The sequence below is a fragment of the Ictidomys tridecemlineatus genome, chromosome 4, assembly GCF_052094955.1.
Source record: "Ictidomys tridecemlineatus isolate mIctTri1 chromosome 4, mIctTri1.hap1, whole genome shotgun sequence".
Lineage (NCBI taxonomy): Eukaryota > Metazoa > Chordata > Mammalia > Rodentia > Sciuridae > Ictidomys > Ictidomys tridecemlineatus.
The window spans coordinates 11551348-11565428 of record NC_135480.1 but is presented as its reverse complement, the minus strand read 5'-3'; the positions used below and the strand labels follow the sequence as shown (position 1 = coordinate 11565428).

General features: G+C 55.2%; 2 protein-coding genes across 2 annotated transcripts in view; one reads left to right on the top strand and one right to left on the bottom strand.

Annotated features, from left to right (window-relative positions):
• The window catches only part of Vps37c (VPS37C subunit of ESCRT-I), a 55759-nt gene that overhangs the window by 41245 nt on the left and 433 nt on the right, over nucleotides 1-14081 (bottom strand). The gene's annotated exons all lie outside the window — the stretch shown is intronic.
• Nucleotides 2519-13069, top strand: LOC101975705 (pepsin F-like). The gene is made up of 8 exons (XM_078044863.1): nucleotides 2519-4166; nucleotides 5157-5316; nucleotides 6105-6452; nucleotides 7273-7472; nucleotides 9925-10041; nucleotides 11402-11543; nucleotides 11620-11718; nucleotides 12768-13069. Exons 1-8 carry the CDS (start codon nucleotides 4114-4116, stop codon nucleotides 12915-12917), a joined length of 1269 nt encoding a protein of 422 aa, XP_077900989.1. The 5' UTR covers nucleotides 2519-4113; the 3' UTR covers nucleotides 12918-13069.

Sequence of the window (14081 nt, the reverse complement as noted above, 5' to 3'; positions counted from 1 at the left end):
ATTGTAGGTCATTGCATAATCTTGTTAAAACTTTAACATCTCTCTTACACTGAAAGTCTGACTCCATCACAACACTAACGTGATTGTTATACTATAACATATATATAGTAGTTTCAAAATACCGGTTATCTAGGCTTGGAGGCGGGAGCCTTGGTAGTTGGAGCCTCAGCGACTTGGGAGGCTGAGGCAGGACTGCTTGAGCCAGGCTAGGCAATAAAGCAAGACCCTATCTCAAAACAAGTAGGGCTTTCTACAATTAGCCAGGCACAGTGGTGCACATCCTGAGCCTTCCAGTGGCTCAGGAGGTTGAAGCAGGAAGATCACGAGTTCATATCCAGCCTCAGCAACTTAGCAATGCCCTTAGCAACTCAGCAAGACCCTGTCTCTAAATAAAATACACGATACAGCTGAGGATGTGGCTCAATGGTCAAGTGCCCCGTACCAAATAAACAAATAACAGTAGCAATATTACCAATAAGTATTCAATAAGATAATTAAATACAGTTTCAGATTTGCGCTCTCTCTCTCTCTCTCTCTCTCTCTCTCTCTCTCTCTCTCTCTCTCTCTCTCTCTCTCTCTCTCTCTCCCCTCTCTCTCCTGCTCTCTTATTTGTCCTTAGAAAATATCCCTCTGTGAATATAGAGTCAAAATTCTGCATTTGGGGGCTAGTGTTAGCTCGGTGGTCGAGCACTTGCCGAGCACCACAACACAACAAAACCAAACCCCTGCAGCTTAAAGTCCCTTAGAGTTCCGCTGTGCGTAGCTGTGTCTACAACTAATTAACTCATGTGTTTCTGTTGGTTTTCCATCTTAAGAGTTTTTTTAAGATTCCATAAAATATTTACATGGTTGCAAGTCAAACTATAAAACAAACAAACAAACAAAAATCTCATTTCTATCCCTGCCCTTCCATAAATAACAATTTTATTCATTTTTTGGTTTATTCTTTCACTTTTTCTTTTTGAAAATGGTGTGTGTGTGTGTATGCACAAGTATATAAGTGTGTGAAAAAGTAGCCAACTATAAACACCATTCTGCCTTCCTCCTTTTTAAAAAAGAGAAAAGGCTAAACTGTATGCTCTGAAGTCCTCACCCATTTCACCCTTTTACCATCTGCGTGAACTCCACTGTGTGTCTGCTGCCTGCAGTATAGCTTGCTCCACAGTCACTAACAATCGACATTTCTGATATTTCCTAACCTTTTGCTACTTCAAATAATGTTGCAATGAATGGCTTGTGCATACTTCTTTTTGATACTGTGCGAGTGTATCCCTGAGATAGACTTCTAGAAACAGAATTGCCCAGTTAAAGGGCATATGTGTGTGTAATTTGCTAGATGATGTCACATACCATCTATAGGAACGTAAAACTGAATCTTATCAATGTGGAGAAGTGAGAAGACCGAGAATTCCCACCCCACCAACCACCCAAGACTGGGGATCAGATCAGACTCTCCACTTTTCCACCCCAGACAGGCCTACCAACACAGCAGGGTCCTGAAAGTCCTGGAATGGGCCATATAGTTCCATTTTCTTGAAGGAGGTAAGCCTGCTCATCCCAGGCTGAGCAAAAAGTCTGAGTGGTCCTTATCTTCTTTGATTGACAAGACTCTTTAAAAAATTATTATTATATGTTTGGTTTAGCAGACAAACTGTTTACAGTTTGGATCCTCTTAGGGGAATTATAGTAGGTGTTCATCGCATGGAAATTATTTTTTAAATTCATCGGTTTATCTGGCCCTGGTGGTCTTTCTTTAAAACTGGAAGGAAAGCCGGGTGTGGTCCATGCCTATAATCCCAGTGACTCAGTAGGCTGAGGCAGGAGGATTGCAAGTTCTGGACTAGCCTGGGCAACTTAGGCAGACCCTGTCTCAAAATAAAAAGCAAAAAGGTCTGGGGATATGGCTCATTGGTAAAGCACCCCTGGATTCCATGCCTTGTACCAAAAGCAAACAAACAAAATGTGATTGAACCAAAAAGGAGCAATAGAATACTAATAGATCCGGCAGGAAAATCCACCAAGTCCCGTCTGTTCAGATTCTGGGTCTCTCTGTGCAGCGTTTCCTGTCCAGGGTCTGAGAGAGAACCCCTCTGTAATGAGAAGGGTTTATGTTCCACTATCAGACAAGAGCTGGTCAGAGGATTTTGTATCCTTTGCTCCAAGCCAGAAAGACAGGGGAAGATGGGAGTTTCTATGACCTGCCCTGGGGTCCAGCTGCTTTGAGGGAAGAGGAAGTTTTGATTCAGGACCAGTAGTGAAACCCAGAAGATTTGAGCCATAATATCACAGTGACTAACATTTAAAGACCAGGAATTTCACATTAATATCCAGACTTCTAACCTGTCTTGAAAACCTGGCCAACTTGGCACACGGCTGCCTTCCAGCATGGCGCCCAGGGTGGGACCCGAGTAGAGGCTGCCCCCTTGTGGTGGGAAGTGCGCCCCATGCCCACCAGAGTCCCCCAGGCCTCCATCCATCCACTCGGCCGGCCGGGTCTTGAGCTTGTGAGTCCTGCCCTAGACGGCAAGTTTCCTGAAAGTAAGGATAAACCATATCTTTTCTTTGCTTTTATTTTGCTTTTTTAGAAAAATTAAACATTTGAGTTCATTAATTCATGAACGTGTCTAGAAAAAGCCAGACATGGCGGCACATGCCTATGGTCCCAGTTACTCTAGAGGCTGAGGCAGGAGTATCGCAAGATGGAGGTCAGCCTCAGCAACTTAGTAAGAATCTTGTCTCAAAATTAAAAAAATTAAAAGGCTGGGGAGGTAGCTCAGTGGTACAGGACTTGCCTAGAGTGTAGGAGTCTGTGGGTTCCATCCTGAGTACCATTAAAAAAAGAGTGGAGCAAGACCTGCTGGTCTCCACACTCAAGGTAACTGCGTGGGACACCATGAAATCACTCACAGCTTAGAGGGGGACAAAGGGCTGGAGAGACGATGTGCCTTCACCATAAAGACCATGGAGCGTCATGTACTTGTGTCCACTGGGACAATGGGACACTTGGGAGAGGCTGAAAAGCCATCTTCTTCCATCCGATCGGTACTGGACAGGAGGGCCTGCTGGAACAGAGCAGCCCACGGCGTCCAGGATGACCGCAGGGAGGCGGTGGCAGAGCCAGCTGCTGGGGACAAGAAATGAGGCTTAACAAGAAACGCAAGCCAACTCGAGCCCCTGGCAGCCAAGCAGAAAATGTAGACCGTTCTTGTTTTCTCGTGCCCGTGTCTTACAGGACTTGACTTCCCAGCATCCGGCCTAGACCCAGCACACAGTGGGTCCTCAATAAATGCTAACTGGGGAACGCAGTATGTTTTGGATGCAGGCAATGACATTTCCTGCAACCTTAAAATGGTGTCATTAGCCCGGCGTGGGGGTGCACGCCGGTAATCCCAGCTGAGACAGGAGGATCGTGAGTTCAAAGCCTCAGCAACAGAGAGGCACTAAGCAACTCCTTGAGTGCCTGTCTCTAAATAAAATACAAAATAGGGCTGGGGATGCGGCTCAGTGGCCGAGTGCCCCTGAGTTCCATCCCTGGTACCTGCCCCCCTGACAAAAAAAAAATGTGTAATTATCATCCGTCTCTCACCTCCATCCTTGAAGGAGATTGGCATCCCAAGTGCCTCAAAATAAGCTGTCCCCTAAGTAGACCCCTCTGTCCCAGTGGGCTTCCTCCATCCGGTGCACTGTGCATTAGACCTCGCCTCCCCCGCCATGTCCTCTCGCAGGACCGCAATGACAGCTCCCTGGCCGGCCGGGCGTGAGCGTCAGACGCAGCGCCTGGCACTTATTCTGGTCACAGTCTCCACGGGCCTTTATCTCCGAGATAGCCAGGGCTCCCCCTCCTCCTTAGGTCAGCTGTTTGTGTTCCCGCAGCCGAGCCCCAGGAAGAGATTACACGGGAAATCTCTGAATTCTGAGAATTTGATGGGGCCCCGGCTGCTGATGGGGTAAAGATCATATTTAAAAAAAAAAAAAAAAAAGGTTTGCATTTCTTATCGGACCCATTGTGGCCCTGGGGGGTGATGAGGGCTGGACAGAGAGTACTTAACCCGCAGCCCCGGGCAGCCGCGTGCTCAGACCCACTCCCACCTGGGAACCTAAACCCGGGAGGACATGAAGGGGCTTGGGGTCCTGGGGCTCGTGGCCCTCTCCGAGTGCTTGGTCACGTAAGTGGGGGACAGGCCGCACCAGCTCTTCCTGGGCTCTTTCTGGCCCCCTTATTCTCTGGCCCTCTATTCTGCTGCCCGTCCAGGGTGGAGAAGGAAATGGAATCTTCCTTGGCTTCCATGAAGTTTCAGTCTCCGTTTACTGAAGAGTTGCTTGCCATGTGTTCTGGGGGACCCAGTCCTGCAGGGTCACCAGTCACATCATGGGTTATGTGATTGGCACTCCCCAGAATTGATCATATACAACCTGGGCAGCTGCCGGGGTGGACACATCTGGGAACAGCGTTTGGGCCACATTTATTTCTAGGTCTTCTCTGTTCTCTCCTCCTCCTCCTCTCCCTCCACCTCTTCCTCCTCCTCCTTCTTTTCTCTCTCTCTCTCTCTCTCTCTCTCTCTCTCTCTCTCTCTCTCTCTCTCTTTCCATATATAAATGTGTTTCTGTGACTCTCTCTCCCCTTTACCTCTCCATCTCTTGGGCTTCTTTGCACATGGAGAACTTTCTTTCTTTCTTTTTCTTTTTTTGTTTTGTTTTGTTTGGTGGGTTGGGGATACCGGGGATTGAACTCAGGGGCACTCAACCACTGAGCCGCATCCCAGCTCTATTTTGTATTTTATTAGCGACAAGGTCTCACTGAGTTGCTTAGCACCTCGCCATTGCTGAGGCTGGCTTTGAACTTGCGATCTTCCTGCCTCAGCCTCCCTAGCCGCTGGGATGACAGGTGTGCACCACTGCGCCTGCTTCCATCTGTTGACAGGGAGGGAAACTGTGGCTTAGAGAGGTCTCATGGCTTGCCTGAGATCATACAACGGAACCTGGATTCAAACATAGGTCTGTTGTTCATGGTCTTCCCATGGCATGCAGTGACCTGCACCCAGGACACTCACGAGAATACTTGTAAGGTGCCCTGGGCGGTTCCAACACAAATGCCGCAGTCATATTGTAGCCCAGGGCTGTCTCTCATTCACCCTCTTTCCCAATGGTATTTAAAGAATCCCCCTGATGAAGATCAAATCCATGCGAGAAAACCTGCAGGAAAATAACGTGTTGGATGATTACCTGGAGAAATATCCCTACAGCCTGGCCTACAAGTTTCTTGACAACCGCCCAGACCCAGGAGTAGCCTATGAACCCATGAGGAACTACCTGGACGTGAGTGTGTGTAGGGGGGTGGCTCCAGAGTGCCCCCTAGGGCTCCTTCCAGCCCTGGGCTCTTGGGGAAGTGTGAGCCAGCTGGGAGGGGGGGGTCCTGCAGGCAGAAGCAGGGGGAACAGTGCCCTCTCCCCCTAAGAGAACCCCTGGCCTCGGTCGTGGGACAGTGGAGACTGGGCCTAACAGGGACCAGGTGCCAGGTCAGTCCTTTCTGTGCCAACAATCGTCGCGGGCACCCAGGAGCCACAGCGTTTGGTTTTTCATTCTTTCTGAAGTAGTGCATCACTGATCCCCACTGAAGGGTGAGCCACGTCTAATCAAGTGCAAAACTCCAACCAGAGTTCAAGTTCCAGACTTGAACAGGTGGAGGCAGCTCCACCACTAAAGCTCCAAGATTTGCACAAGGCGCCCCCGGTGACGTGCAGGGTATAAAACTGGGAACCAAGATCCTCGCCTCTTCTTGCAGACTCTATAGCCCAGCCAGAGAAATGGGCAAAGAATAACTGAAGGTCGAACACAAGGGCCCGCTGTGGAGTGCCTGCTCTGACTTTAGAGAAAGGAAGGGGCACAGGGGCTGGGGTAGCCTGGGCGCTGCATGCAGGAGAGGAGAGTGGGGTGGAGAGGACTTGAGAGCCGCAGGGGAGACTGCAGGGTGGCCAAGTGGAGGCCCTGGCCTGAGCGGAGGCGCCAGGGGGGCAGTTGGGAAGTGGTTTTGGGGAATTTGGGGCAAGCACCGGGGGAATCAGAGGGATGGGCCGGGAGCCTGAGCCTCGCCCTCCGGCCCGCAGGTGTCCTACGTGGGCATCGTCAGCATCGGCACGCCCCCCCAGGACTTCAAGGTCGTCCTGGACACGGGCTCTGCTGACCTGTGGGTGCCTTCCGTCTACTGCCGCAGCGGGGCCTGCAGTGAGTGTCCCCGTCCCCTGCCCTGCCCCTTCGTGTCCCTCCACCCTCTGGGTCCCTCCACCCTCTGGGTCCCGGGCAGCCTCACTGGTCCCCCCCGACCATGTCTTGCAGGCAGCCACAGCAGCTTCGACCCCCTGCGCTCCTCCACCTTCCTGGTCTCCGGCCAGCTCTTTCACCTCGTCTACGGCTCTGCGGCCATATCGGGATTTCTTGCCTACGACACCGTCAGGGTAACGTGGAATCCAGAGGCTGAGGCAGGGCGGGTCCCGGGAGTGACCTCCACTTACAGAACCTCAGCAGGGTCAGCTGGGACTGCCTGTCCCTCCTGGAGTCTCCCCCTCCACCTACCGCTGGCCACCCACCCTGCGGGGCTGTGTCCCCGGGGGCACACTGGCTCCGCTGGGGTAACCCAGAGAGTGGCCTCCTCCCGCTGCAGGAGCCTGGGGTACAGAGATCTGCAGGCGCAAGGCTGGTTCTTCCAGCAGCAGGGAGATAAGTGGGTTAAACTTCCCACAGCCCGCTGCGCCAGGCGTTCTGTTGAATTCACTGGTGGCATCCTCTCCGTAACCCCACCCCCACCCCACGGCAGGCACTGCTGTGATCTCCACTCTCAGACGTGAGGGAACAGAGACGGGGAGGGCTTTGCCCAGGGTCGCACAGCGGGTTAGTGACAGACAGGGGTGTGGCTCAGTTTTCAAGAGAAAGTAGAACTGGCTCCAGATGCCACTCAGGAAAAACAGAGGACAGAATCCGAAGCTGCTGAGCGGTGGGCTCTTCCCCGCGGGGTCCTGGAGGCCTCTGACAATCTCATCAACCTGTGGCCTGCACCCTCGCAAAGTGTCCGAGTGCACACACATGCACCACCCCAGGAGAGCTGCAGGCGACCTTCAGAAGACCCGGGGACGCTGGGTGCCCTGGACCCCACAGATGCCCTGGGGGCTCCTACCTGGAGAACTTCTCAGTGCTTTCCCAGGGGGCAGTGCCCCTCCCCACCCACTCCAACCCAGCCCTGCATCCCCACCCCCCGCGGCGACACCTTCTCTCCCGCAGATCGGGGGCCTTGTGGATGTGGCCCAAGCATTTGGCCTGAGCCTGCAGGAGCCTGGCAACTTCTTGAAACACGCCGTCTTCGATGGCATCCTGGGCCTGAGCTACCCCAGCCTGGCCTTCCCGGGAACCACCCCCGTCTTTGACAACCTGTGGAGGCAGGGCCTCATGGATCAGAACCTCTTTGCCTTCTACCTGAGCCGGTAAGTTGGGGCCAGCAAGCTCCTTCTCCAATTTGGCGGTGACACACGTCCAGTTGCACACAAAACTGTGACTGTCTGATCCAGAACATTCCTTAGAAGTAGTCGGGTCCAGACGTCAGCAGACTGTGACCTGGGTCCAGATGAGGCCCACCATCTATTTCTGTAAATGAAGACTTTTTTGGAGAGGGGCATACCGGGGATTGAACCCAGGGGCGCTTTACCACTGAGCTACATCCCAGCCCTTTTTATTTTTTATTTTGAGACGGGGTTTTGCTAAATTGTTGAGGCTGGCCTTGAACTTGCAACCCTCCTGCCTCGGGCTCCCAAATCACTGGGATTACAGGTGTGCCCCACAGTGCCCAGCCTTGTAAATGAAGCTTTATTGAAACACAAGTGTGCTCATTCATTTACCGATGTCTGGCTGCTTTCACACTGTGGTGACAGTGCTGAAAGATGCAAAAGATTTTGTGCCACATGCAAAGACCAAAAATGGAAAATCTGGCCCTTTATGGAAAGAGTTTGCTGACCCCTAGAGCCCAGTGCCTTCATCTGGCAGATGAGGAAACTGAGGCTCAGGGAAGGCCATTACATAAGACAGTCCAGTCTGTCAAGGCAGGACTTGCCCCCAGTCCTCAGAATGCTCCCCCACGGTGGGGGTCAGCCCATTCAGTCTCCAGCCACAGCTCTTGGCAAAGAAAAGCTGAAGTTAGCCAGGTGAAGTGTCGCACACCTGTAATCCTAGTGATTTGGGAGGCTGAGGCAGGAGGATCATGGGTTTGAGGCCAGCCTGGGCAACTTGGCGAGTCCACTTCTCAAAATAAAAAAATTTAAAAAGAGTCGGGAGGTGTGTGGCTGGTGGCAGAGCTCACCTGGGTTCAATCCCCAGGACCACACAAGAAAAAGAAAGAAGACAAAGAAAAGCTGAAGTCCGCTGACCTGGGGTCTGGCAGAGGATGGAGGAAAGGCAGAAGCACAGACGATAGGTCTGTGTAGGAGGCAGGAGGGTCAGTGGTTGAGCCCTGAGCTCCGGGGGAAGCCGAGTTCAAATCCCGTCTCCATGACTTCAAGCAAGGGTTTTAACCTGAGCTAGGAACACTCCCACTCAATCAAAGGCGTTAATTCATTCAACAAACATTTATTGAGCACCTACTATGTGTCAGGTGACAAGAGGTACAGCGGAAGTCAACAAAGAAGTAAACAAATAAAAGTGAATAAACTGGGGACAGTAATGGGTTTGGTGAAAGCAATAAAATGGGCTGATAGAACAGACAGGGATGGGGGGCCTCTCTGAGCTAAGGCCTCACGCTGGGAGAGGCTCCAGAGGCAAAGTTCCCGCAGGGGGAGGGGGAATGCAAGTCCCCCAGGAGGAAGGAGGAAGGACCAGCCAGAGGGCCGCATGGCCCAGGGTGGGGCCTGAGTTAAGAGAGTGGGGGTCTCTGAAAGGGGGTTGAGCAGGGAAGCCCTGAGACCTGTTTTTGTTTTATCTTCTATTTGAGTTTAATTTTACTTTAATCAACTTTTAATAATTGTTCAAATTTATGGGGTGCCACCTGCTGATTTGATACATGTACCTCTTGTGGAATGATCAAATCAGAGTCATTAGCATCCAGTTTGCACATGTGAAAGCTCACCTTGGTGGCCACTGGAGAATCCCCAGAGTGGAGGCAGGGAGACCAGGGAAGAGGCTGCCGCAGACTCTTTAGGAGAAAGGGCAGATGCCCGGTCTAGGGGAGAGGGAGGAGTGGAGAAGCCAGGCCGTAGGTTGGAGGAAGAGGTCACACAACTTGCCAGAGGATTACATGTGGAAGGAGAGAGGTCAGTCGGGATGTTTCCTCCCTCACAAAAATTTTACTGTGAGTCCAGGACCAGATGCATGATTTGCAAAATAATATGAGGACTGTGTTCCAGAATATCTAAAAACATCAGGGGTGGGGGTGAGGATCAGTGGTAGAGCATGTGTTTAGCAATTCTCCAGACCCTGGGTTCAGTCCCTAGCACCAAAATAGAAAGCACTGAGGACAGCAGAGGTGTGGGGCCCTGGCGGGCCCGGGGCCTGTGGACGGCACAAGTGTCACCCTCACGAGGCCAGCCTGCGTGGGCCTGGACACATGGCCTAGTCCCCCTTAGGAAATGCCGGGCTAGACCTGTGGAGGTCAGGCCCCTCTGGACACAGCCTCTTCCAGCTCTATGTGAGCCTGCTCAGATCCTGGGGGCACCTGGCCCTCTTCAGAAGAGCAGGTGCTCAGAGCCCCACGGGGAAGCCAGACTGATCCCAGCCTTGCCGTCAGGAGCCCTGTGACCAACCTAGGGAGGTCCCCACCCTCTGGCCCCAACTTCCCTGTCTGTAAAGTGGGGAGCACGTTGGGCCCGCCCCAGGGCTGCCCGGATCCAGTGAGCAACATAAGCAACCCAACAGTGACGTGCAATGACCTTCCGCCTCCTCCCCCTCCAGCAGCGAGGAGAAGGGCAGCGTGCTGATGCTGGGCGGGGTGGACCCCTCCTACTACAGCGGGCAGCTGACCTGGGTGCCCGTGTCCAAGCCCTCCTACTGGCAGATAGCCATGGACAGGTAAGCCCCGCCTCCTCTCCCGCCCCCCAGGTGACGCCGCCCGGACCCACGCACATCACACGGACACACAGGTCCACGCTCGGACAGGCACGGGCACCACATCCACGCACAGCAACACACATGGTCACCGGGGTGGGCACACACAGTCACAGTCACCAGACACGCGCACAGGGTCACACAAAGGCATTCACCCAGTCACGCACTCACACACACACACACACACACACACACACACACACACACACACCCCTCCCAGCCATGGCTTCGGAACCTCTCCAGGCTGCTGGACTAGACTTCTGCTCCTTCTTGGAGCAGGCTGAGCCGAGGGCTCTGCAGGAGGCCGGGCTGCCGGCCAGGGCAGCGGTTCTCCCTGGAAGAGCCATGAGGGTGCCCGTGCCCGGGCAGGTGGGAAGCAGAGACCAGGGATCAGGGAAGAGTCCAGCCGGCTGCACAGACACGACCAGCGACCACCATCCCGCTGTGCCTAGGACCCGGGGTCCCCAGTACACGGGGCGTTCAGTTTGAAAACAGGGGAAACCCTGGGCAGCCAGGGAGACTGGTCACCCACGAGCCGAGGCCAGCGGCAGGGAGCGGCCTGCTGGGTTTTGAAGATCCGGAAGCGTCCGCGAGGACACCGCACCCAGCCTTCCCCTCTGGCTGCCTCGGCCATCGCCTGGGTCAGGGGCCGTGTCTGAGCCAGGGACTGCCACCGATGGAACCGCCACCTTCACTCTGGCCCGGGGTTGGTCTGACCAGAGGCAGCTCTTGGCTGTCCCTGGCTCCTTCCCTCCCTCAGCTGCAGTGGCCGTGGGTGGGTGCCGGCCCCGCACCTGGGAGGGCTGACTGTGTGAACATAAAGTGCCACTGGGCTACCTGCTGGGAACCAGGAGGGCAAGACAGACGTGACCAAGAGAGAAACCCATCTAGTCTGCGGGCAAGACTCCCCGAAAAAGTGACAGTTTAGCTGGAAACTGGAGGATGAGGAGAAATGAGCCTTCTAGGAAGGGAGACCTGCTGGTGCAAAGGCCCTGGGGCCGGAAAGAGCAGCGGGATTTCAAGAATGGAAAGGCAAGCGGGCAGTGGTAGAGGGCTCTAGGACCAGAGGCTGAGCTGGAAGGATCACTTGAGCCCAGGGGTCAGACACCAGCAATAGAGAGAGACAACAGAGAGAGACCCCATCTCCAAAATAGAGAGAGACCCCATCTCCAAAACAAACCAATTTAAAGAGGTGTAGGGTGACGGACGCAGAAGGAAGCAGGGGCGCAGAGGCCAAGGTGCCGTGCCCTTCTGCAGACAGCCAGGGAGCGGCCGTCAGGCGGCTGCAGGATGACCCTGGGGTCTGCTTTGCGCCCTGTCTCAGCATCTCCATCAACGGGAAGGTCATCGCCTGTGATGGCGGCTGCCAGGGCATCATCGACACTGGGACCTCGTTGCTGAGTGGCCCACCTGACCACGTCCTCAACATCCAAAAGCTCATCCACGCCCAGCCCGACCACGGCCAGGTAAGGGGTGGGCCGCAGCTCACTCTGGGCTCCCCACACCCGGGACCAACCTTCTGCCCCCACCCCCCCCCCACAGTATGTCGTGGATTGTGACACCGTCGACACCCTGCCTGACATCCTCTTCACCATCAACGGAGTCGACTACCCCGTGCCAGCCAGTGCCTACGTCCGGAAGGTGAGGAGCTCCGTCCCAGGACCCGCCCTCCCATCTGGGGGCTGGTGGGAATCGTGGGGCTGAGAGGAAGGAAGGCCCCCCTGGTGGTCACAGTGTGAATTACAGCGGCTGCCCAGCCCAAGGAGCTGGGAGGGAGCGTCCATAACACGAGCATTGGACAGGCATAAAGAGCAAGCGTCACCCCGAGCTGGCACACCGTGAGGAGCCAGGAGAGGGGACTCAGGGCCTCTGCCCCCCAGAGGTTATGTGGCTCCAGTGGTTTAACATGGAGAGTTAGCTATCGCCATCCCTGAAAAAGGCCGAAGCAATAGTGAAGGGACAGTCCTGCCATCGTTACGAACAGCGCTCCCTCCCCATCTCAAAACCGCCCTGGTTTGGATGATACGTGCTATGGTCACCCTAGCCCGAGGTCACAACTGCGTCCTGCATTTCTGACCTCCATAAACCTCAGCGACAGCCAGGGGGTGGGGATGTGGACGTGAAAGGCGGACGCACAGGGACCCCTGGGCCCGGCCCACAGGAGAGGCTCAATACAAGCCAGTGCCCTTGGGAGTCCAGGGCAGGCCAAAGGGACTAAAAGAGGCTGTCCACAGACAGGAAACCAACTCAGCCCAGGCACAGCGCGGCAGGAGGGGTCCGCTGGCCAGGGGCAGGTCTACCTGGGCTCCAGGCAAATGGTGCCTGGGACTGTGCGAGGAGAAGGCGTGGGCAGGCAAGTCCCCAGAGTGGCCTGCAGACGGGGGATGTCCCAATGCTGAGGTCCAAGGAGTGACCCAGCCCGGCAGGCAGTGGCTGAGGCCGGGGAGCTGGGTCCAGAGGGGCTGCTGGGCCCGCGGAGCCCAGTGCTGTGGAGTGAGGGAGAAGCAGCAGAGGGCGGGGGAATGGGTAGCCTGGCCCAGCGGGACACCCCACTTCTGCAGCCACACAGGGGAGCCGCTCAGTGACTCCTGTGAAAGGAGGGGTGTGACACTGGGAAGCCACCGGCTCTGAATACTGGAGGGGGGACAGGTGGGGCTCAGAGTGACTACCCCGTGTTTCCAATTCTCCAGAGTCATCCCCACACCTGCCACAGCGGCTTTGAAGGGCTAGACCACCCGTTTTACCCCGAGACCTGGGTCCTGGGGGACATCTTCCTGAGACTCTATTTCACCGTTTTCGATCGGGCCAACAACAGAATCGGCCTGGCCCCGGCAGCCTAAATGCTGGGGCTTCCCCAGGAGGCTGCCGGGCCGCCCCAACACAGGTGGAGGCCACAGCGGGCAGATTCCCACCCAGGGAAGCCGAGGGGAGCTGTTCGGGCTCCACAAAGCCTCAGGGTTGGTGGAGAATAAAGGATTTCGTTTGCAATGGTGCTGACACTAGTAGTCACTTTCTCTCTGTCGAGGAGGCCCCTCCCAGTGAAGGAAGATTCTAGAATATGGTCTAGAGCTCAAGGGAGAAAAGCCAAATCCAACTGGCTCGAATGCAAAAGAGACCTAAGGAGGAAGCGTGGGCCAACTGCAGAACCAGAGCCGGCCCAAAGACCCCAGAGGCCGGTCCAAGAGACCAAAAGCCCCTCCCTCCTCCCCGCCCCTGGTCTTTGATCCTCTGCCCTCTCAGAGGGGACAGCAGTGCCACCTCACTACCTCCCCATCCAGAAGAGGGGCAAAGGATAATGGAAATAGACTCTGCTCTGTCCACCTCTAAAGGACCTTTGACAGTAGGCTTCTGCTGGGAGTGGCCCTGGGAGAGTGGCCCTGGGTGAGTGGCCCTGGGAGAGCGGCCCTGGGTGAGTGGCCCTGGGAGAGCGGCCCTGGTGGTTCCCCAGCTCCTCACAGGGCAGACAAGGAGCTCCAGCCACCAGCTCTCTGCCACCCACTCCTACAATGTCCTTCCCAGCCCTGCTTCCCACAGGATGGGCCCCTGTGGGTGCCACAGCCATTCCCACCCCACAGATGGCCAGCACGGCTCTCCTGCTGGCTTCAGACCATCTTGGGGGGAGAATCCCATGAAGGGGGACCAGGTGGACAAAGCCCTCAGTCTTCTGGAGCAGGTCGCCCAGGAACAGTTAGGAAGCCATTTAGTTTAGGGTGAGACCCAAGATGTCAGAGGGCAGAGGGAGGGGAGACACAGGGGTCAACCTCACAGGGGTCAGAGGGCAGAGGGAGGGGAGACAGGAAGGAAGGAGGAACAGGAAGGAGAAATCAAGGGGAAACGAGGCTGCTCTCCAGCATAGCATGGCAAGAGTGGCGCTGTCGTCCCCCTCGTCACCCGTCCCTCAGGACCCACCTACCACCCGCCAGGTGCTGTGGGATACAAGTTTCATAGGAAACTTCAAGCTAAAGGGCCGCCTGGCTGATGGCCTGCCTCCCCCAGAGAGCCAC